The sequence below is a fragment of the Schistocerca gregaria genome, chromosome 3 (assembly GCF_023897955.1).
Source record: "Schistocerca gregaria isolate iqSchGreg1 chromosome 3, iqSchGreg1.2, whole genome shotgun sequence".
In the NCBI taxonomy this organism is placed as follows: Eukaryota; Metazoa; Arthropoda; class Insecta; order Orthoptera; family Acrididae; genus Schistocerca; species Schistocerca gregaria.
Window position 1 is genome coordinate 230,361,420 of NC_064922.1, and position 25,221 is coordinate 230,386,640.

Genomic DNA, 25,221 nt, shown 5'->3' on the forward strand with positions numbered 1-25,221 from the left:
GCAAGCAGTAGCAGTGAGCGCGCTGTCCGTCTGTGGAAATGGAAGCCGCGCGATCTACCTACGTTTGATCCAGGAGATTTTGTGATGGCTCGGTGGCTTGGCACAACGATTTCGGATACTGCACGACTTGCCTAATGTCCGAGGAGTGCTGTGTCGAGTGCCTTCAACACGTGGCGAAACCAAGGTTAAACTACGTCCAGACGTCGTGGAATTGGGCGGCCATGCTTCATTAGAGACGTCGGTCGTCATAGACTGGGCAGACTGGTAAAACAGGACAGGCGGCGAACTGTGGCGGAACTAGCATCAGATTTTAATGCTGGGCAGTGTACAAGAGTGAACACACAGTGCACCGAAGACTGATAACGATGGGCCTCTGCAGTCGACGACCCATGTATGTGCCAACGTTAATAACACGACATCGGTACCTACGCAATGGCAGAGCGTTTCACGGCGCGAATCCGTCGTCTTCCAGGCGAACAGCTCCTTGACACCTGTACTGCGGGACGGAGACAAGCTGGCAGCAGCTTCATTATGCACTGAGGAAAGTTCACATGGGCATCCATGTGTTCAGTGGAGCTCGTACGAGGCACCAGGGTGGCCAAGGTGTATCGTATATTGGTTCCAGACTACGTGCACCCCTGTAGGATGGTCACGTTTCTCGACGTCAGTGGTACTTTTCAGCAAGATAACGCACCATGTCACAAGGCCAGGAGTGTCATGGAGTGGTTCCAGGAACACAGTGGCTATTTACAATTGGTACACTGCCCCGCGCCTCCCAACTCGCCAGATCTGAACTCGATCGAACACATCTGGAATATGATTAAAAGTGGCATCAGAGCTCATCCTCCCCTTCCTCGGAATTTATGTGTATTACATTGAATAGCATAGGAAGATGGATGAATAATTAATGTCTCCCGTGTCGTAAATAAATTAATAATGAACTTACATAACGATGGAATTAATATAGATCGTCGGCCGGGGTGGCCGAGCGGTTCTAGGCGCTGCAGTCTGGAACCGCGTGACCGTTACGGTCGCAGGTTCATATCCTGCCTCGGACATGGATGTGTGTGATGTCCTTAGGTTAGTTGGGTTTAAGTAGTTCTAAGTTCTAGGGGACTGATGACCTCAGAAGTCCCATAGTGCTCAGAGCCATTTGAACCATCTAATATAGATCATAGCCTGAAACTACTGTTCAACATACGGGTAGTCACCATGCATTGTGCACATTTGCGCCATCGTTGAAGTCAGGTATCGAAACTTGTTTTGAAAAATTCAGGGTTTTGTTTCTGGACGTATGACGTGTGGTCACATAGATTTCGCTGTGGGTTGTGAACTCCAACGCGCCGCATTCCTCGAATCATTTTATCAGCCATCGGGCCACTGAGCAGTTTACCTACAATGTCCGTTTCTCAATTACAAAACATAGGTTACTGATCCCACTACAGTGTGCTATGCAGGTAGGCTTTGTATTAAGGAAAAAATATCACCCTGAGCAGAATTTTAGTTTCATGTTTCTTCTCCCCGTGAATATGTCGCCACTTCTCAAAATATGAACTTCTTCAGCAAAGTGTGGTTAACACCTTAGTGAAGCTGAATATTAAGACGTACCTTCCATTCAGTAAAGGTTCACTCTCCTGATAACCTCACAGCATGGCCATCGCAAGACAGAGCCACACATTTGGATCGGAAGAGAAAGACGCAAATTCAAGCTCCCGGAAGTTGCTTCCATAATTACTGCAGAACTCCTATTTTAGAGGGACTCCAATACACAAAAGAACTGCAAGAAGAAACAATCATTATTTTATCTGACTCGCGCTCAGCATTGATGATGTTGCAGTGCAACGATGTCAACAATACCAAAAGCTGGTGTTTCGGATCATAGAAGCAGTGCAATAGCTTTCCAGCGTAAAAAAGACGACCGTAATGTTACAGGTGAAAGCTCACAGCGGATTAAAAGGAAATGAAAAAGTACATACTATGGCCAAGGAAACTGTGTACACTAGTTCAGTGAAATACGATAAAGTGCCACCTGACAATATCCTTCATACCACAAGGACTGTATCACGGCCCATTGGAACTGAAATCTAGTACAATGTCACAAAATTAAGCGGAGACACCATGCCGAAATGCCTAATCTCCCATCGCGTCCTTGATACCAAACTTGGAGATATAGCAAAAGCTTTCTAATGACTAGGGCAAAACTTCGCTTCAATCACGGGAGATCTCGGCAACATCTCTAACACCTCAACATGGTTGCATCTTCTTCGTGTGAACGCGGCAGTGAGCAAGACATTAATCATATTTTCCTCGGACGCCGCATAGGATATCAAGAAACTAAGAAACTACTACAGCCTTTGATGACCTCTGGGAATGTTTTGCCAACAAACATTAAAACACTAAAATAATGGGTCAAATAAGAGTATAGGAAAAGATAATTTGTTAGATTATAATACAGTAAATATCGGGTGATCAAAAAGTCAGTATAAATGTGAAAATAAACTACGGAATAATGTAGATAGAGAGGTAAAAATGGACACACGTGCTTGGAATGACATTAGGTTTTAATACAACCAAAAGAAAAAAAAGGTAGTATTGCTAGACGCATCTCATGCACACGTCATTTGGTGATGATCGTGTGCTCAGTTGCCACTTTCGTCACGCTTGGCTTCCCATGTCCCCAGACCTCCGTCTGTGCGATTACTGGCTTTGGGGTTACCTGAAGTCGCAAGTGTATCGTGATCGACCGACATCTCGAGGGATGCTGAAAGACAACATCCGACGCCATAACTCCGGACATGCTTTACAGTGCTGTTCACAACATATTCCTCGACTACAGCTATTGTTGAGGAATGATGGTGGACATATTGAGCATTTCCTGTAAAGAACATAATCTTTGCTTTGTCTTACTTTGTTATGCTAATTATTGCTATTCTGATCAGATGAAGCGCCATCTGTCGGACATTTTTTGAATGTTTGTATTCCAAGCATGTGTGTCAATTTGTACCTCTCTATCTACATTATTCAGTGATTTATTCTCTTTTCAAACTTTTACTGAATTTTTGATCACCCAGTATGTTTATTTACTTAGATCATTTATTTAAGTTCAGTTTAAATGGGTGTAACAGATAACTTCTTTTTTATAAGCTGAGGCTGGTTGAGACACTTTTCATTGGCTGCGCTCGAAGCAGCTCTAAAATCGTAGCTCGAAAGGCAAACCCAGAATTTTTGCGACCTGCTTTCCACGCCTGCGTTCAATTACAGCTGAAACGTGCACAAATGCATGGTGACTATGCTGATCGGTAGTGTTTTGTGGGGGTCAGCTCGGGTGATGGTCTTCACTACGTCTGGTCTTACAGCTTCAGTATTAAATTTTTTATGGCGTAGGAGGCAAAACTTTTTCACCCACAGACGTATTTCGCTAGAGTGTCATAGTAATAAAATGGTCGTACATAGAATTACTAGCAGCGTTGTCGGCGGATGCTGAACGGGAACCTGAGGGGTGGCGCGCTGCGGGCTGTGTTCTTCAATTGAAGGCTACCGAGAACACCTCAGGGAGCCGCAGTGCCGCTGGCGCCACGTCCCGTCTTCTCCTCACACGCTCCCAGGAGGATCTTCCCAGACACCTCCAGGCCAGCACCGCTGGGAGCGGCAATCGTGCTTCCTGAGCGCCGCGCTGTACCGTCTGACCGAGAGTACTGCCAACAGACCTACTTGGTGGCGATGAGTAGCCAGGTAGACCTTTATCACCTACTGTGGCCAAACTATGTGAGATGGAAGACGACAGCTTTTTCAAAAAGAAAAGACAGATGGCAGTGTTGAGATGTTGAGGTGAGCCATTCAGAGCGTTGTCGGAAATGTAATTCATTTCATGATTCCTATGCAGACAACATAAAATTCAGACGAGGGTTTCATTATTTTAACGATTACGGGACGTGAGCAAGGTATGCAGTGATAGGTAGCAGGTAGCCGTCCCAGCAGGTGTATATGGCTCGACGTTATTACACTACTGGCCATTAAATAATCTACACCACGAAGATGACGTGCTACTGACACGAAATTTAACTGACCGGAAGAAGATGCTGTGATATGCAAATGATTAGCTTTTCAGAGCATTCACAGAAGGTTGGCGCCGGTGGCGACACCTACAACGTGCTGACATGAGGAAAGTTTCCGATTTCTCATACACAAGCAGCAGTTGACCGGCGTTGCCTGGTGAAACGTTGTTGTGATGCCTCGTGTAAGAAGGAGACATGCGTACCATCACGTTTCCGACTTTGATAAAGGTCGGATTGTAGCCTGTAAGGATTGCGGTTTATCGCATCGCGACATTGCTGCTCGCGTTGGTCGAGATCCAATGACTGTTAGCAGAATATGGAATCGGTGGATCCAGGAAGGTAATACGGAACGCCGTGCTGGATCCCAACAGCCTCGTATCACTAGCAGTCGAGATGACAGGTATCTATTCCGCACGGCTGTAACGGATCGTGCAGCCACGTCGCGATCCTTGAGTCAACATATGGGGACGTTTGCAAGAAAACAACCATCTCCACGTACAGTTCGACGACGTTTGCAGTAGCATGGACAATCAGCTCGGAGATCGTGGCTGCATCACAGACAGGAGCGTCTGCGATGTTGTACTCAACGACGAACCTGGGTGCACGAATGGCAAAACGTCATTTTGTCGGATGAATCCAGGTTCTGTTTACAGCATCGTGGTGGTCACATCAGTGATTGGCGACATCGCGGTGAACGCACATTGGAAGCGTGTATTCGTCATCGCCATTCTGGCGTATCACCCGGCATGATGGTATGGGGTGCCATTGGTTACACGTCTCGGTCACCTCTTGTTCGCAGTGACGGCACTTTGGACAGTGGATGTTACATTTCAGATTTGTTACGACCCGTGGCTCTACCCTTCATTCGATCCCTGCGCAACCCTACATTTCAGCAGGATAATGCACGATCGCATGTTGCAGGTCCTGTACGGGCCTTTCTGGATACAGAAAACGTTCGACTGCTGCCCTGGCCAGCACATTTTGCAGATCTCCCACCAACTGAAAACGTCTGGTCAATGGTGGCCGAACAACTGGCTCGTCACAATACGCCAGTCACTACTCTTAATGATGCCCTGTTGGCCAGAGATGGTTGTTCTGGGTACTGATTTCCCAGGATCTATACACCCAAATTGCGTGACAATGTAATGACATGTCAGTTGTAGTGTAATATATTTGTCCGTTGAATGCCCGTTTATCATTTGCATTTCTTCTTGGTGTAGCAATTTTAATGGCCAGTAGTGAGTCGCAGCAGATGTTACAGTAGTTGAGCGTGGTTAACCATTCCGTTTTCTTTTCCAGTCACAAATGGAGATGGGGAAAACGGCTGTCTATATCCAGTATGAGCCCTATTTTCTCCTATCTTGTTTTCGCGGTCCTTACGAGCGATGTTTTCTGGTTGCAATTGGGTCGTTCTCCATTCGGTCACAAATGCCGGTTCGCTACATTTCCTCAATAACGTTTCGAACGTCCTTTTCCTCTCAGGGACTCCCATCTGAGTTCACAGAACACTCCCCAATATTCACTTGTTAACTGAACGTATTTAACAGCGTGCCTTTGAATTCCTTCTATGGCTTCCTTTCATCCGACCTGATGCGTATCCCAGAGACCCGACGAGTACGAGTAACGGATCACACAAGTGTCCTGTACGTGGTCTCCTTTATGTCGGGTGACATAAGTCATCCTAGTATTCTGCTAGTAAACCGAAGTCGAGTATTCGCCTTCCCTACAACTGACCTTACGTGCTCGTTCCATTTCATGTCGCTCTGCAACGTTACGCTTAGGTATGTAATTGTTGTGAGTTTACCAAGAAGCCAGCACACCTACTCATACTACATTCGAAGAACGTACGATTCTTTTTCCCCCACCCATTTGCACCCAATTACATTTTTCTACATTCGGAGCAAGCTACAACTTATCGCACCAAACAGAAATCTATCCTCATAGAGGCATTCAACGGCTACACATTTCCTTACACTACAGACTCATCAGGGAACAGCCACCGATTACTGTTCACCCTAAAACTCAGATCCTTTATATACTCATTACTGTTCACTTTAACACTCATATCCTTTATGTACTCCCGTCAGTCTGAAACGTTCGCAACCGGATTAGCAAAAGTAGAGAGAAGTTAAGATAGTGGTTTTAATGCTTCAGGTTGAAGTAAAACGAACAGAACGTTTTTACAACTATTTGAAACATGGAGAATAGTACTTCTTTGGAATGTTGCTGAAGTCACGTCGTATTGGCTTCAATGATGGTTATGTCGTCAAAATATTCTGCCTTCATGTGACTTCTGAACTTTGACGACGTGTGGAAGGTTCGTTCTTATGAGACTTTTGCAGTAAAGAATTGTCAACGTTTTACAGTTCATTCAAGTTACGGCAGGCGTCCATGCGCCGTTGATTTTATTTGACAGACGAGATGTGTAGCTTACATTTTCCATCCTCTTTTCTCTGCTTCAAAACATTCTTCAGTATGTGCTGAACACTTGATTGAGAGACATTGCCTCACTACGATTTGTGACACAATAGAATTTACACATTACGCCCTCGCGTCCACTACTGAATGCCAACGCTGGTCGAATGCACATCTGTTGCTTACAGCTTCCTTACGATAGCTTAATCTCCGTTGAACACTCGCCACCCAGGACAAAATACTGGGTTCTAATGGGCATCCGGGAAGTAAGAACGAATTTGAATTTTGAACTATTGGTTATAGGACGGTTGAGAATCATGGATTTTTTCCATGTTCGTTGCCTATAATCATTCCCGTTATCAGCTTGACAGCTTTTGTGTGATGAGCCTTGTTGTTTGATGTTTATTTTCATCATAGAGCAAATGACAAGTGAGCAACGTGCCCAAGTGATAAAAACTTATTACAAAAACAGTGAAAGTCCCACGGCAAACGTTTGTGAATTGCGTGTGACACTCAGACGTAATGTTGCACCCACCGAATCATCAGTTCGGAAGTTGATCCGGAAGTTTGAGACCACGGGTTCTTTCTCAAACGTATAGAAAATAGGACGACCGCGTTCTATTCGAACACAAGAAAACTTTGCTGTCGTGCTTGACTATGCGACCCCAAGCCCCAGAAAATCAGTTTGCCGACTAGCACAACAACTGAATTTATCTCCAAGTTCATTGCATGAAATGTATTCCAAAGATCTGTAAATGCATGCGTACAAGATGCAAGTGGTTGAAATGGTTCAAATGGCTCTGAGCACTATGGGACTTAACATCTATGGCCATCAGTGCCCTAGAACTTAGAACTACTTAAACCTAACTAACCTAAGGACATCACACAACACCCAGCCATCACGAGGCAGAGAAAATCCCTGACCCCGCCGGGAATCGAACCCGGGAACCCAGGCGTGGGAAGCGAGAAAGCTACCGCACGACCACGAGATGCGGGCAAGATTCAAGTAACACATGTTAAAGCCTGCAGATCTTGGAAAGAGACATCGATTTGCTCAATGAGTCTTGGATCAGCAAGCGGAGAACAAGAACTTGAGAAAAAGAATAAGTTTTTTCAGATGAGGTGCATTTCCACCTCAGTGGGTGCGTCAGTAACCAAAACTTCTGTGTATGGGGTGGCTTAAAAATGGTTCAGATGGCTCTGAGCACTATGGGACTTAACATCTGACGTCATCAGTCCCCTAGAACTTAGAACTATTCAAACCTCAATAACCTAAGGACATCACACACATCCATGCCGGAGGCAGGATTCGAACCTGCGACCGTTGCAGTCGCGCGGTTCCGGACAAAAGCGCCTAGAACCGCTCGGCCACCACGGCTTGCTGAGGCGTAGCGAAAATCCGCGAGTGACTGAGGAGGACTGCATGCACCTACAACGAACGACTACGGGGTGTGGATTCTGGGCTGGAGGAATGGGGATCGGCTCGTACTTTTCTGAAAGTGATGAGGAAGCTGTTGTCACTGCGAACGGCGACCGCTACGAAAACATGTTTTCTGATAGATTCGTTTGGTGTCAACAAGCTGGTGCAACATTTCACATAACCCGTGAAGCGATTGCTCTGCTGAATGAAAAGTTTCGTCAAAAAATTATTTCTTTGCATGGCAACCAGGAATGGCCTGGGGGATTTGTGAAATCAAAAGTGTACATGAGCAACCACAAGTAATACACCAGTTGCCATACGAAATGAAAAGTGTTATCAACGGCACCCCATCAGATGTTTGTGAACTCATCATCGAGAACTTCAGTGAACGCGTTGCTCGTTGCCACGCGACCTTGGTGGTCATATGGAGGATATAATTTTTCGTATACAAGATATACAACTTTGCTTCCGCCGTTTGCCAATAGGTGGCGGCAACGGCAAGTAGCGGTCGAAAGAAACAGATCGCAGACGACAGGCAGTTAGCCTTGACCTCGCACAGCGTAACCTCATTCAAACATTACTCGATTTGAGTCTGATCACAACGTTGTTCTTGACTGAAAATGTCTGTTTACGAGCCTAATTCTCGTCATTTGCAGGAGGTGTTACTGTTTTGTTTCAATATGAAGAAAACAGCGGTTAAGTCTCATCGAATGCTCTCAAGTATGTACGGTAAGGAAGCCGTTAGTGAAATAACGTGTTGTGAGTGGTTTCAACGCTTGAAGAACGGTGGTTTTAACGTCGTACACCGGTATAGTGGTGGAAGAGAGAATGGTTTCGCAGATGCAGAATTGTTGACATTGCTGAGTGAAGACTCGCGTCAGACTCAAGAAGAATGGGCTCGATTAGTGGGAGTGACACAGGAAGCCATTTCAAAATGTCTCAAGGCTATGGACACGATTTGGAAAGGAGGTACTTGGGTCCCGTGTGAGCTGAAACCAAGAAACATTGAGCGATGTTTGTCTGTTTGTGAACTTCGGAGGCAAAAACGGAAGGGATTTCTGCATCGCGTTGTGACCGGGGACGCAAAATGGGTTCATTACGAAAACCCTAAACGCAAAAACATCATTGGAATATCCCAGCCATACTTCCAAATCGACGGCCAATCAGAATATTCACGGCTCCAAGATCATGCTGTGCATTTGGTGGGACCAGCTCGGCGTCGTATACTATGAGGTGTTAAAACCAACAGGTGCGCGTTATCGAATGCGTTTAATGCGTTTGAGCATAGCATTGAAAAACAAACGGCCGCATTACAGCGAGAGGCACGATAAAGTTATTTTGCAGCACGACAACGCTCGACCTCACGTTGCGAAAGAGGTCAAAACGTACTTCGAAACGTTAAAATGGGTAATCCTACCACACCCGCCATATTCTCCAGACATTGCTCCCTCTTACTATCACCTGTTTAGATCAATGGCGTATGGCCAGGCTGACTAACGCTTCCGATCTCATGAAGTAGCCACAGATTAGATCTATTCGTGGATCGCTTCAAAAGATGAACAATTTCTTCTTTGCCAGGTGCATATACTGCCCGAAATATGGCAGCGATGGAAAATACTTTGAATGGTACATATGTATGCAGTTTGTTTCATTGAAGCTGTAAGGTAGCACAATTTGGCACCTTACTGTAATATAATAATGTACAGTTAGATATCGGTTGGTACACTCCTGGAAATTGAAATAAGAACACCGTGAATTCATTGTCCCAGGAAGGGGAAACGTTATTGACACATTCCTGGGGTCAGATACATCACATGATCACACTGACAGAACCACAGGCACATAGACACAGGCAACAGAGCATGCACAATGTCGGCACTAGTACAGTGTATATCCACCTTTCGCAGCAATGCAGGCTGCTATTCTCCCATGGAGACGATTGTAGAGATGCTGGATGTAGTCCTGTGGAACGGCTTGCCATGCCATTTCCACCTGGCGTCTCAGTTGGACCAGCGTTCGTGCTGGACGTGCAGACCGCGTGAGACGACGCTTCATCCAGTCCCAAACATGCTCAATGGGGGACAGATCCGGAGATCTTGCTGGCCAGGGTAGTTGACTTACACCTTCTAGAGCACGTTGGGTGGTACAGGATACATGCGGACGTGCATTGTCCTGTTGGAACAGCAAGTTCCCTTGCCGGTCTAGGAATGGTAGAACGATGGGTTCGATGACGGTTTGGATGTACCGTGCACTATTCAGTGTCCCCTCGACGATCACCAGAGGTGTACGGCCAGTGTAGGAGATCGCTCCCCACACCATGATGCCGGGTGTTGGCCCTGTGTGCCTCGGTCGTATGCAGTCCTGATTGTGGCGCTCACCTGCACGGCGCCAAACACGCATACGACCATCATTGGCACCAAGGCAGAAGCCACTCTCATCGCTGAAGACGACACGTCTCCATTCGTCCCTCCATTCACGCCTGTCGCGACACCACTGGAGGTGGGCTGCACGATGTTGGGGCGTGAGCGGAAGACGGCCTAACGGTGTGCGGGACCGTAGCCCAGCTTCATGGAGACGGTTGCGAATGGTCCTCGCCGATACCCCAGGAGCAACAGTGTCCCTAATTTGCTGGGAAGTGGCGGTGCGGTCCCCTACGGCACTGCGTAGGATCCTACGGTCTTGGCGTGCATCCGTGCGTCGCTGCGGTCCGGTCCCAGGTCGACGGGCACGTGCACCTTCCGCCGACCACTGGCGACAACATCGATGTACTGCGGAGACCTCACGCCCCGAGTGCGGTACGTCCACCCGGCCTCCCGCATGCCCACTATACGCCCTCGCTCAAAGTCCGTCAACTGCACATACGGTTCACGTCCACGCTGTCGCGGCATGCTACCAGTGTTAAAGACTGCGATGGAGCTCCGTATGCCACGGCAAACTGGCTGACACTGACGGCGGCGGTGCACAAATGCTGCGCAGCTAGCGCCATTCGACGGCCAACACCGCGGTTCCTGGTGTGTCCGCTGTGCCGTGGGTGTGATCATTGCTTGTACAGCCCTCTCGCAGTGTCCGGAGCAAGTATGGTGGGTCTGACACACCGGTGTCAATGTGTTCTTTTTTCCATTTCCAGGAGTGTACGTTATTTATCAGGCAATCGGCCTATTGAAATTAATATAGGGAGTATCAGACGGCATAAGACGCGTATCAGCTTTAAGAAATTCGCATATTTTCACGGAGTTTGGCTGGAGCGGACGAGCGGCACTGCTCAGAGGCAGGTCAGAGGGGTGCGGAAGTTTACAACCGACCTTTACGAGTCGGCATGCGAAAGCGTCCCACTGGGGGAGACGCGCCGCCGGTGCAGGTAGGCACCCATTGCGTGGACAACAGAGGCAGGCCTTCGAGGGACGGCGCCTCGTTGGCGCTGGCCGTTACGCACTTGCCACTATGTCGAGATGAGCTGGCGCCTAACGGAGCCTTCCCACGAGTCTTAACGTTTTCTGGGGCTTTCTAAGAAACGCGGTTAAGCTACTGCAATGACCTTTCCCCGCGCGAGGGCGAACAGAGAGACACGATTGGTGGGTTCAATTTTGAACGGAATTTTGAGTTTGTTCCAGAACATTCTACGCGTAGTAAGGCGCGGAATTTTTTGATAGGCTGGAAGAAGCCAGGAAATAATAGTGGGGGCGAACTGTGCTGGTTTAGAGCCACATGATTGGCCAGCTCTAAAAATAGTGTGGAGGTGCTGATTTTTGCTGAGGGAAGCTTTTGGAGCCGTTATCGAGGAGAAGTGTCTTAGCTCCTGCAGCGAGCGGACGTCGTGCTTTTGGCTCAGCTGTAGGAGAGTAAATTCTTTTCAGTGTGCTGTGCAGAACTTTGAATAAGTCTGCCAGTTGCAACTGAAACTAGTATGCAGTTAGGAGAACTGTTGTGTTTTACTGTTAGAGACAGGCTGATTCCGCCAATTACAGTTGGGAATACTGTCTCGCAGAAAGCAGACAGGAGCAGAGCAATTTCCTTGAGCCACACTTTATTGAAGACGTTACTGGATTCCGTCTTTGGGCTGGTGAGTCCCGCCTTAACGAGTGCGAGACGATTGGAAAGAGAGCACAATTAGCTTTTGAATAGGAGTTTACGAACAGGAAGACAGTTTGCGAAAATAAATTCATTTTCGTTACAAATGAGGCTCCTCGACGGCGCAGACGCCATCGGCAGCCTGCTGACCTATCCACGACGCTGCATTTGGCAACGTGATGCTCAGCTTCGGCATTTAATCCGGCATTACGCACGCCTGTGATTACCAGAGCTCAGTTTTCCAGCCACCCTCTTATTGAGAATTTGGTAATTGAAGTAGGTTTGTCAAACGTATTTTATGCCGTCTGAAAAGCGGAGAGAGTAGAAAATAACAAGTACATATCCATTATCCGACTTTAAGAGTTAGTTTTGGAATTTAAGGGCCATTACCAATACTAGCTTAATTTTATCACTAAGAAATGTATGCCATTGTTCAGTTTGATGTTAGGAAGATGATTGTTCAATAAAGCTGTTGAATGCTATCCTTGTTTGTATAGTAGTGATCAGTTTCCTGAACACTATTTAGCTATTAAATATTACGCAAAATTAGTGAAGGGGCAGTTTTAATTAACAGGTTGGGTCTCATAACTACCCTTCAGCCAGAGCCAACGACCCGATCCAGTAGGGAAATTGAAGAAGTAAAAGTATTCAGAATGAGATTCTCACTCTGCAGCGGAGTGTGCACTGATATGAAACTTCCTGGCAGTTAATCTGCCCGACCGAGATTCGAACTCGGGACCTTTGCCTTTCGCGGGCAAGTGCTCTACCATCTGAGCTACCCAAGCACGACTCAGGCTAGGCCCTCACAGCTTTACTTCTGCCAGTTTCTCGTCTCCTACCTTCCAAACATTACAGAAGCTCTCCTGCGAAAGTATTCTTTCAAGTAAAAGTATTCTTGTTAAACACCCCCGATATTTTTCTGACCCGCCTAGGATCCCTCATCATCATTTATTGAAATAAACGCCGGCCGCTGTGATCTAGCGGTTCTAGGCACTCAGTCCGGAACCGCGCGACTGCTACGGTCGCAGGTTCGAATCCTGTCTCGGGCATGGATGTGTGTCATGTGCTTAAGTTAGTTAGGTTTAAGTAGTTCTAAGTTCTAGGGGACTTATGACCACAGCAGTTGAGTCCCATAGTGCTCAGAGCCATTTGAACCATTGAAATAAACCACTTCCAAAGCCTCAAACGTTGGGGAGAAAACGACGGAAACAAAGTTGTACATCTCGTATAAATGGGAGAAGTTACTTAAAGCATTTGTAAAAAAATTACATTTTCACAATTTTTTTTGTATGTTCTGTAGCTCTTTAGCCCTTACTTCCCGTTCACCATCTGCTACTTAAGAAGTCTTAGATCCGTTCACAAATCTGAGACTCTATTCCGTATGCTTGGACCTTTGTTGAGAGTAAGCAATGTGGCACTGTGTCAAACTTTCAACATATCAACTTCTCTTTTTGTTAGACTTCAGTTTTTTACCAATATAGGAAAGAAAGCAGCAGCGTGGTGTTCGTACTGTTGTGCACGTCGCCATCTGTAGGATGTGACCATTATAAGAGTGCAGTTTGGGCAGCAGAGTGGGCGCCCTGGTGACGCAGGCGTGTCGGCAGGTGCCGCCGGCGCTGGAGGCGTCTGTGCAGCAGCACGGGCTGACGGCCGCCGTGTCCGGGCTGCGCCTCGTCGTGTCCGAGCGCCACTTCTCCGCTGACGGCCGGCTGCGGGTTCGATGCCAGGCGACGGTCACCGCGGGCGGCGGCCCGGACGCAGAGCCGCTGGTCGAGACGCGGGAGTCCCTCGTCGTGGGTGAGGATCGCTCTCCCATCGCTCCAGCTGCTTTCTTTTATCCCTGCTTTGAAACTGTGTCCCGTACTCTGCTAATGTGGAGATACAATGCTCTACTTGCAATGTTTTGCTTAAGCTCTGTGATAACAACACGAGGAATGAATGTCAGGTATCCATTGTCTAACGACGCTGTTATCACCTTCATGACTCAATAACGAATTCTGTTAAGTAATTATCATCACAGGTCACGTTTATTTCATAAATAGCAGCAGCTGAATTAGCTTAGTTGAACTTCTCGGCAATACAACCAAGATTTTTGCTGCTCGGGTATTCTGAAGGCCACAATATTACAACCGACGTACAGTCATAGAAATCACTAGAAGTTTCCTCATACTTGCACAGTTTAAAGGACAGTATCCCTCAATTCCGTAAATCTGTATGTAGCAGTTCCAAAAAATGACCGAAAAAATCGTCTTCGAAGATCCAAAGAGGTAAGAGTGCTACTACTAGAATGCAAAGAATCGCAGATAGATGAATTCATGGCGTATAGATGTTGTATGTGTGAGGACCTTAATTTCATTCGATCATAAAATCATTTTTCTTTATTTAAATACTATTTATATTATGAAATGGAAATGTTAATTAACAAATGTTCAATAACATCTTTTTATAAAATAATACCGTATCTTTTTGAATATTAATCACATGAAAATAAATTTAAATTCGACGAAAGCGTGTGAAACGCCTTAATGTTAAATGAACAGAGATGATATTCATCAGTAGTACTACTCAGTCACGATATATAAAGAACTTAATTCACTTTCTGTTTGATGTTTCACATTTTGTACTAACGTTTAATATGTCTTGAATACTTACATACTCATGCTATTGGTAATATTAAAAATGAAAATATTTTCATTAATAAACTGTAATTCATATGTGTTAATTAACTTTTTCATTTGTTAATAAAAGTAAATAACATTGGTATTTTCTAAACTTTTTTTTACACAAAATAGAACGAATTACAATGTTTAACAAATGTTGATGCCTAGCCTAACCATTATCAGTAAATCCTTCAAATTATTTTCATAAGGCAACGAATTAATAATGATAATGACGGTATATAACAAAAAATCAGACAATAGTAGTGTACTTTTTATATCCCGTAGTACATAATACTTCTTAAAACAATAAAAGAAAATTAGAGTTCCTTTTTCAGAATACGATCTTAATAAAACGTTTATATATCAGTTAAAACGAATGTAGATGAAAATTAGAGAAACTGAACACTAGAATTACAACAGTTATGATAGGATTTAACTTTTGTTTCCTAAAATAAAGTATGTTACAAGAAAGTGAACCTGTGATTTTTATCCTAATGAATGACGAGCCCAATGTTTTGTGGATGTAGGTGACTTCACCAGATTTTTAAACTAATCTGTGTCATAATAAAATTTGTCATGAGATGCTATACATTAGCATCCATATTTACTAGTTTTTTTTTCTTTTTGTGGGGTAAGGAACCTGTCCCTAAGGCATATCAGTGTTTTGGTTTTTAGAGGAGAGGGGGAGGCGGGCACCCTGTAGACGAATAACACCATCCTTTCATGTTTATTCGTGTTCTGTGCGTTCTTATTACGTTCTTATATCATTCATCTGATTACGATGAAGATTTCTAAAGTTACTGCGTGGGCAGCCCCGAAGCTGCCTGAGGTAGTACAACCATCCCCCTACTACCTCTCCAGGGTGGGGGTGAGAACCCACGACATGTAAAAAATATTCGAAAGCGACTGGTATTAGTATCGAATCCATACATTTCTGGGACGTTAGGGTCATTGGTGACAGTTCCGATAACATTCGTGCGCTAGAAGAAAGTGTGTGTGAGAGGGGGGGGGGGGAAAATTGGGGGTGAAAAGACAGTGGTATAACATAACTGCGTATCTCTGTAACGTCTGAAGTAACTTCTACGAAGGAGGACCGGAAAGTGAAGCACAATAATTTGATTCTTCCCTCTAATGCAGCTGAAATGCTGAAATTTCATGACGATATACACTCCTGGAAATGGAAAGAAGAACACATTGACACAGGTGTGTCAGACCCACCATACTTGCTTCTGCCTTGGTGCCAATGATGGTCGTATGCGTGTTTGGCGCCGTGCAGGTGAGCGCCACAATCAGGACTGCATACGACCGACGCACACAGGGCCACAACCCGGCATCATGGTGTGGGGAGCGATCTCCCACACTGGCCGTACACCTCTGGTGATCGTCGAGGGGACACTGAATAGTGCACGGTACATCCAAACCGTCATCGAACCCATCGTTCTACCATTCCTAGACCGGCAAGGGAACTTGCTGTTCCAAAAGGACAATGCACGTCCGCATGTATCCCGTGCCACCCAACGTGCTCTAGAAGGTGTAAGTCAACTACCCTGGCCAGCAAGATCTCCGGATCTGTCCCCCATTGAGCATGTTTGGGACTGGATGAAGCGTCGTCTCACGCGGTCTGCACGTCCAGCACGAACGCTGGTCCAACTGAGGCGCCAGGTGGAAATGGCATGGCAAGCCGTTCCACAGGACTACATCCAGCATCTCTACGATCGTCTCCATGGGAGAATAGCAGCCTGCATTGCTGCGAAAGGTGGATATACACTGTACTAGTGCCGACATTGTGCATGCTCTGTTGCCTGTGTCTATGTGCCTGTGGTTCTGTCAGTGTGATCATGTGATGTATCTGACCCCAGGAATGTGTCAATAAAGTTTCCCCTTCCTGGGACAATGAATTCACGGTGTTCTTATTTCAATTTCCAGGAGTGTAGTTTTAAGTTTGAGCTACAGAAAGTATCTTGTTTTCTTGTGCATCTCTAGCGATACATGCCTGAACTACGAAACAAACATGGCGCGCATGTTACTGTCGACAACCTGTGAAGAGCGGCGAAGTGTTCGATATTTATGGGCCAGAGGGCATGGCGTGTATGGAGAGGAGTGTATGTGCCGTAGAAATGTCTCCAAGTGATGTAATTTCCTCCAAGAGGGCAGCGTGAACCTTAATGATTCGCCACGCTTCGGGCGGCCAGTAACAGCTGCAACCTGGCAGAATGTCGGAGCCATTGGGGTAGCAATTTTGAACGACCGGCGTGTGCAGCTGCTAACCTTAGCGCAGCACTTCAACATTTCTTATGGTGCGGTGTACGATACTGTTAATGACACGCTGGAACTTCGTAAAGTTAGTACTCGCTGGGTGCCCAAGAACCTGACAGAAAACCGCAATGACCATCGAATGATGAGAATCTTGGGTCACTTAACGCGTTACGCCGCACAGGTGCACTTGTATTCTCTTTTAGCTATATTTTCATTCATAACAGCTGGTGCGTCATTATCACATTTTTATTGTTATTGCAGTCTCTGCCATTATAACGCGCACTTGGAGTTTCACTATTTTGAAATGACATCTTCTATAGATCATCATCATCATGTTTCTTTTTGGCTTAGACAAGTTTCCCTATTCTCCAACCAAGCATTTTAATGTTGGTCGCAGAATCTTCTTCCCGCTCATCTTATTCTTGTACTCTTAATTTGTGCCACTTGATTAATTAATTAATAATAGTAACTTTGCAACATTTAATAATCTGAGGAATGAGTTTTATCGGCCTAAAAGTGTCCATTAGTTCACCTGGTGTGCAAGAGGAAGCAGATCAATCATTAAGTATAACCTCACAAATTACAAGCTTTAGTGCAAGATACTAAATTACAGCGAGGGTACAGCATGCTTTCAGGCCATTTCCTGGTGGTACGAGTACCTACATTAAAAATGCAACAGTACAGTGTTGACTTTAAAAGTTATTCACCGAGAGAAGTCTTCAAAATACATCTTCTGCAAGATTGCAGAGCGAGGCACTAATATGAAAGCAGAAATTATGAAAAGTTAAAAGATTCAGCAGTACATCAGAACGTAAATGAAGAATGGGAGAGAAATTAGTTTTTTAATAATAAAATCGGCTGAACAGACATGAAAAAGGCGAAGAAATATACAGACAAAATAAGGCTTCTTGTCTGAAATGAAGACTTAGCAAAGCTGATTAGAAGAAAGGTAGATAATTATTTAAAACATCTCAAAACCAGAAGCGTACAAGATCACGCTGAAAATGAAAGACAAGTATCATTTGTTAACAGGAGTGAAAATCAACATTTTGCAGGCATCCCTTGGAAATTTGGTATTCTACGTCAATGGGTAACAAAAAAGAGATTGCAAAAGAATAACAGCTTTTTTCATACAGAGGAGAGAGTTACTCTACAGTGAAGTAATATCTCTGATAGAACATGGCTAGACTACTTTCAAAACCTATGGACAGAGAAAGAAGAAAAATATTGTAACAGCGTATAGCCTATATCTAATCTCCTTGAAACAACTCGAGCAATACGAGGAACAGAAAGTGTCCAGGAGAAGATAAAATAAATTCGAAGGTTATTAAATACGCGCATTGAAAAAAGAGTATGCTTCTAAATTTTATAAATCCATGCAGGAAGAATGAGCACATTAGACAATGTTTGCAGAGCCTAGTGGTCTTAATTGTATTTGAAAAAGGAGACTATATTGACTGTAACAGCTATACCAAGATGTAAAAAATAATATATATGCCGACATACTTTCCAAAATATTAAATGCTTTAACAGATACTTTCGTGATAGAAGAAATAAGTACTTTTAGACAAGGAAGATCACGTATAGATCGTGATTTCTCTACAAACCAGATATTAGAAAAGCATAGAAAATTTAATTTCCCAACATATACAGCTTTTGAGGATTATGAAAAGGCGTTCGACCGGGTGGAGAGATCTAAGTTACCGGAAATTTTAGGAGAGTACATCATTTAGTGAGGCCAGTTCAGGTTTTTTATGCTGTAAAATAACATCATCAGTCACTAGTAAAGGAGCAGGAGTAGGAAGAATCACACAAGAAGTCAGACAAGTGTATCCTTCGTCGCCCACACTATTTAATGTACACATAAGTGACATTATCAATACATGGCAAAAGAAAATGGAAGATCCGTTTTAACTCACTCTTTTTTGCAGATGACCAACCTATTGTCAAGGACAATGAAGACAGCCTTCAACAAATTGTATGGTCCGCGGATATAATGGCAAAACATATAGTCTGCACAAAATGTGTGGCCTTTTGTAGAAATGCGCATCTTGCAGCTAAAATCATAATAGAGAGTAATGTTTTGGAATAAGTCGATAGATTCAACTACCTGGGCTGTGGTATGTTCTATGCTCGCGATAATGATCCAGGAAAAAAATCTACTAAGGGACTCACATATCTTAGGTGCGATTAACATAACGACCCTGAATGAAACAGAGAAAGTGACAGTAGATGAAGTTTATAATTCCAGGACTGCACCTATACTGCTTTGTGGAAAAACCGTTGCAGAGAAATGAAGTGACAAAATTGAGATTTCTAAGACCGTTGGCAGGATAAAAACCACCAGATCACAAGAATATCCGTGAGATAAGAGAGTTGCTCCTTATTCTAGAAATAGGAGAAAACATCCAACAATACAGAAAGGAGTGGCAGACCATCTACTATGTATGGATCAAATCTGGACACAAGGACGACGTATACTGTACCCTCGTTGCACTCTAGTATCCTAAAGTAAAGGTGTGGTTTTATAATTTTTTAAAGATATAATCGACGATTGACCTGCATTTATGGATATTTTTATGTCGATAAAAGTAATATGTTATCTTCAAATTATTAAATGTTACAAATTCACTATTATTAATTAGGTAACTGATAGATACATAATTTGGGTGTTTAGAAAACACACTCATGATTTCTTGATGCTCTCTGCATTCGTCTTTCATTTTTTTCTATTTCATATTGCACACGAATAATGCCTCACCTGATACTTCCAGAATATTCCATAATAATTGTGGTTCGCTGCCAGACTATGGATCCAAAGTTTTGGGTTCTGATGTCTGGTCTGTCCTAGGATTGTTATCTGTCATTTTGTCACTTGATTCACCTCTGAAATTGTTTTTAATGTGGATAATGCTGAATAGTACCTGTGATCAGATTCCATGTTAAAGTGTTGGTTCCTTTATAACCGGTTGGGTAAGTCATTTCGAAGATCGGAGTACGGCAAAGGCATCACATCTCCAATAGAACAGTATCTAGTAAAGCATCGAGCTATTCAAATATATATTGGGGTGGATGAAAGCTTTGCCTTTTATAGAGGGCTATTACAAATGATTGAAGCGATTTCATAAATTCACTGTAGCTCCATTCATTGACATATGGTCACGACACACTACAGATACGTAGAAAAACTAATAAAGTTTTGTTCGGCTGAAGCCACACTTCAGGTTTCTGCTGCCAGAGCGCTCGAGGGCACAGTGAGACAAAATGGCGACAGGAGCCGAAAAGCGTATGTCGTGCTTGAAATGCACCCACATCAATCAGTCATAACAGTGCAACGACACTTCAGGACGAAGTTCAACAAAGATCCACCAACTGATAACTCCATTCGGCGATGGTATGCGCAGTTTAAAGCTTCTGGATGCCTCTGTAAGGGGAAATCAACGGGTCGGCCTGCAGTGAGCGAAGGAACGGTTGAAAGCGTGTGGGCGAGTTTCACGTGTGGGTTTATGCGAAAGATTCAGTGTTTAAACCTCCTCTACGAGGAAACGTGCCAGAACTGCGAGCTCGCATCAACGATGCTTTCGAACTCATTGATGGGGACATGCTGCGCCGAGTGTGGGAGGAACTTGATTATCGGCTTGATGTCTGCCGAATCACTAAAGGGGCACATATCGAACATTTGTGAATGCCTAAAACAACTTTTTGAGTTTTTGTATGTGTGTGCAAAGCATTGTGAAAATAGCTCAAATAATAAAGTTATTGTAGAGCTGTGAAATCGCTTCAATCATTTGTAATAACCCTGTAATTCATCTCTCGATTAACTGAAAAGCGATAACCCATCGTTTACAATCTTCAGTTTGTAACATTCGAAAATGCATGGAATTTTTAAGTCATAGCCTTATAATGCAGCAATCGGTATTCCTTTTATTCCGGTGACCCAATTTTTGGGCTATCAGAGATATTTCTTCCATTACAACATACGTCGGCTTCAATATGATAAGACTCCAAAGCCTATTGAGTCAAGGACCACCATCACAGCATTTTCTATCAGCTACTTTTTTAAATTATTCCTTACACTATTCCCCATTAACTAGAGCTCTGAGCACAATGCTCTGGTCTACAGTACTGAATGGGATTTTCATCTTCATGGGAAAAGTCGAGTCCACTATATTTATGTACAAGATGAAAATAAAAGTTCCCTGCTTCTCTTCCACCACTTTACTCCCCACATCAAAGAATGTTCTCGTTGGTAATCGTTATAAAAGTGTAGTAGTTATACTCTTTATCTAAATTAAACTATTACACTGTAGTAGTGAAAGAATTTACTGAAACCGAAACTCTGTTAAAATCTTTATCCCACTTGAGCAGATTGATAAGGAAATAAGTTTCCTTTGTTGAATTCTGCTGAACCTTCTCTCGAGATATTACAGTTATTACACAGCGCGTATTGCAATAAAGCTTTCATTCCCTGGTACTTAAAGAAATTAGTAAAACTTCTGCTCAATAATAACATTCATTTAAAGCGAACACAATGGATCAAATCACAGTAACATTAACAATACTGTAAAAGGCAATAAAATAATCAAAGAAGCCTATATCCTATAGATACCTTTTCGTCTTTTCTTAATAAACAAGGTTCATTTCGTTTAATTGCTTCTACATCAAACCACGTAAGACATCTTCACTGTAAACAATTTTTATGGAACCTCTGTCTGTAATGTGAAATTACTAAAAAAAAATTCAGGCTATTGACTGGAAATTTTTATTGTTAACAAACAATCACAGACACCTTGCGAGATAAGCATCAATCATCTTTTAAGTAATACTGTACATTAGAGTTTAGAAAATACAGGAATAGCTATAACCTACCTCTGTGGGCGATGTTGCTAGTGCACACTGGTATGGCGCTTCTCAACTAGGGTGGTGGAAAAAATCAATGCAGTGAAGAAAATTTTCGTTGCCAATCTCCCTTCTTTCATCATCATCATCATCATCATCATAATCATCATCATTATCATCATACAACACAAACATTACACTATACTCGGCGTGCGTGTAAAAAAAAGAAATAAAAAATAAAATAAACATACACAACAGTCTAAGACTCGTATACTGGTATTAATTAAAATTTCTAATCATTGATAAATAGTTCCAGTAATATTAAAGAAAACAAAGCAACAAAGAAACTTCTCAGAAATTGTAATCCTGAAAAATTCGTGTACCACCATTACAGAATTGCAGCCAGAAAATGCACCATTCCATTACCTCGACAAGACGCTGTCTGTAATTAGAAACAATCCCTTGATAGCATGGTAACCAATGCAAAGAGTATAACGAGGCTTCTACAACAAACAGAGAAGTGAAGTTAGATAACTGGAATGACAAACTTCCATACGTGCACTTATTAAACTACTGCAATGTTCCCACTAGGTAATAGTACACAGAACCAGAACAGTATTTTAACTATTTTTAGAAATTTAATCTTGGACACTAAATACGTTGAAGCGCGAAAGAAACTGGTATAGGCACGCGTATTCAAATACAGAGATATGTAAACAGACAGAATACGGCGTTGCTGTCGGAAACGCCTATATAAGACAAGTGTCTGGCGTAGTTGTTAGATCGGTTACTGCTGCTACAATGGCCGGTTATCAAGATTTAAGTGAGTTTGAAAGTGGTGTTATAGTCGGCGAACAATCGATGGGACACAGCATCTCTTAGGTAGCGATGCAGTGGGGATTTTCTAGTACGACCGTTTCACGAGTGTACTATGAATGTCAGGAATAAGATAAAACATCAAATCTCCGACATAGCTGCTGCCGGAAAAAGATCCTGCAGCAACGACTGAAGAGAATCGTTTAACGTGACAGAAATGCAACCCTTCCGGAGATTGCTGTAAGTTGAAAACTGAGCCATAAACAAGTGTCAGCGAATTATTTAACGAAACATCATAGATATGGGCTTCCGGAGTCCACGGTCCACTCGTGTACCGTTGATGATTGTTCAAGTTGGTGGAGGCTCTGTAATGATGCAGGGCGTGTGCAGTTGGAAAGATATGGGACCCCTGATACGTGTCTAGAAACGACTCTGACAGGTGACACATACGTAAGCATCCTGTCGGATGACTTGCGTCCATTCATGTCCATTGTGCATTTCGACGGACTTGGGCAATTCCGGCAGAACGAGGCGACACCGCACAAGTCCAGAATTGCTGCAGAGTGGTTCCAGGAATACTCTTCTGAGTTTAAACACTTCCGCTGGCCACCAAACTCCCTAGACGTGAAACTACCTGGCACATTAAAACTGTGTGCCCGACCGAGATTCGAACTCAGGACCTTTGCCTTTCGCGGGCAAGTGCTCTACCATCTGAGCTACCGAAGCACGACTCACGCCCGGTACTCACAGCCTTACTTCTGCCAGTATCTCGTCTCCTACCTTCCAATCTTTACAGAAGCTCTCCTGCGAACCTTGCAGAACTAGCACTCAGTTGGTAGAGCACTTGCCCGCGAAAGGCAAAGGTCCCGAGTTCGAATCTCGGGCGGGCACACAGTTTTAATCTGCCAGGAAGTTTCATATCAGTGCACAGTCCGCTGCAGAGTGAAAATCTCATTCTGGAAACATCCCTAGACATGTTCAGAAGAGATCTCTACCCCTTCGCACTCTTACGGATTTATGGAGAGTTCTGCAGGATCCTCCAGCGCTACATCAGACATTATTCGAGTCCATACCAAGTCGTGCTGTGGCACTTCTGCGTGCTCTCGTGGGCCCTACACGATATTAGGCAGGTGTACCAGTTTCTTTGGCTCTTCAGTGTACGTCCACGCTGCCAAAACAGCTTCTTTCTGAATTTCGGAACTTAGTAAGGAAATGTCCCCTTGACCACTTGAACTTGCCTTAAGGTGAGAGGAAACCTATCAGTTCGAACCTTGTAATGTCGAGAAGGAGCACAAGTTCAAAGTTCAACGACTGCAGCGAAGACACTATATATCATTTTTAATAAGCCGCAACCGCAGCACAGTCCCCCACAGTTGATTATTCCAGCTCACCATATCAATCGTAGTCCAAAGCTGCTGCAGGACGACCCGCACCTCACAAGGATATTCGCATAGTCCATCTCACCCGACCGAGGCGTTTCATCTGGCCCGCAACGATCGCTTAGTGGACTTATACGGGACTTCCTCCGCAATTTCCACATAACGACTACTGGCATCACAGTATTCCGCGCCCCCTCGTGCCTCGTTCGGCAACTTCTCTGCTCTGCCTGTGGCACGCTGCTTCAGCAAAACCTCCTCCACGGAGCAAGTGTCCACAAGTCAACTAGCAGCGATATCGCTGGAACAGATCGTGGTCATGCAAAATTGGACACATTACTTACATAATATAAAAATGTCTCCCAACTTGAATGTGCCTCTCAAATTACCCGCAAAAAGAAATTCCTTGCCTCAAGTGACACTCACTCCATTTTTGTAACTTTGAAGAGTATTGATCAGTATTTGATAACTTTTGAAAAAAAAAACTTGAATGTTATATTCTGAAAGTAATATTTTCCACTTGCGCTACTGTTTCTGATATCACTGCCAAGGCCTTTCTTAACTCCTTTCTGAATGCTGTTGCAGCCCAGGGATCGGCGGGTTGCGCTCGTCCACCGCCGCTACGCGCTGTACTGATGACGTCACTGCTGGCGGCGTCATTGCTGATGCGCGGCGTGTCTAGCGCATGCGCATGACGGCGCTCTGCGCTCCAGAAACGTGGGGCCTGCGCAGTAGTTCCAGTGACAATAAACTCGTGTTCGGTGGCGAGCGGCACCTGCCGCCTGCTGTGCAATGACGATCGTGATCTTCCTCGTATTTCCCTCGCCGTTATCAACAGTGTGAAATAACCACTACACTCTCCACCACTAACACTTCAGTACACATTACGAAATATTGTTGATAGTCCATTTCCAGAGATACTCATTCCTCTATGTGTCTTAAGATTCAAATGTCTTCTGTGAGTGAGAATTTTGTGCCAAGTTTGTTTGATGTGTGCTCCTGATTAGGTGTAATACTTGGAATATCGATAAATTGTTAACAAAAGTAATTAATTATAAATGATATACCTTCTAATATATTGATATGTCATTAATAAAATGTTATTTCGCTAAATTATCATGTAGCTCTTGTTTTTATCAACACCCTATAAAACTGGTGTGCAACTGATGGCTTGAAAACGGAAATGGAGTACCATGCTTCTTAACAGAGCGTAGGGGAACGATTCAGGAGAGCCTCACTGCCATACTAGGCAAGATCCTAATGGAGATGGTTTGTCGTTACCTTCCTCCGCCCATACTGGGGATGAATGATGATGA

At 44.1% G+C, this 25,221-nt stretch overlaps 1 protein-coding gene across 1 annotated transcript in view; it reads left to right on the top strand.

Annotated features, from left to right (window-relative positions):
- Positions 1-25,021, top strand: part of LOC126354438 (uncharacterized) — a 432,827-nt gene extending 407,806 nt beyond the window's left edge. Inside the window, exons 6-7 of the mRNA XM_050004124.1 lie at positions 13,563-13,755; positions 24,491-25,021. Coding sequence (XP_049860081.1) covers positions 13,563-13,755; positions 24,491-24,600 — 303 coding nt within the window. The 3' untranslated portion in view covers positions 24,601-25,021. The remainder of the gene's footprint in view (positions 1-13,562; positions 13,756-24,490) is intronic.
- Positions 25,022-25,221: the final 200 nt, after the last annotated feature.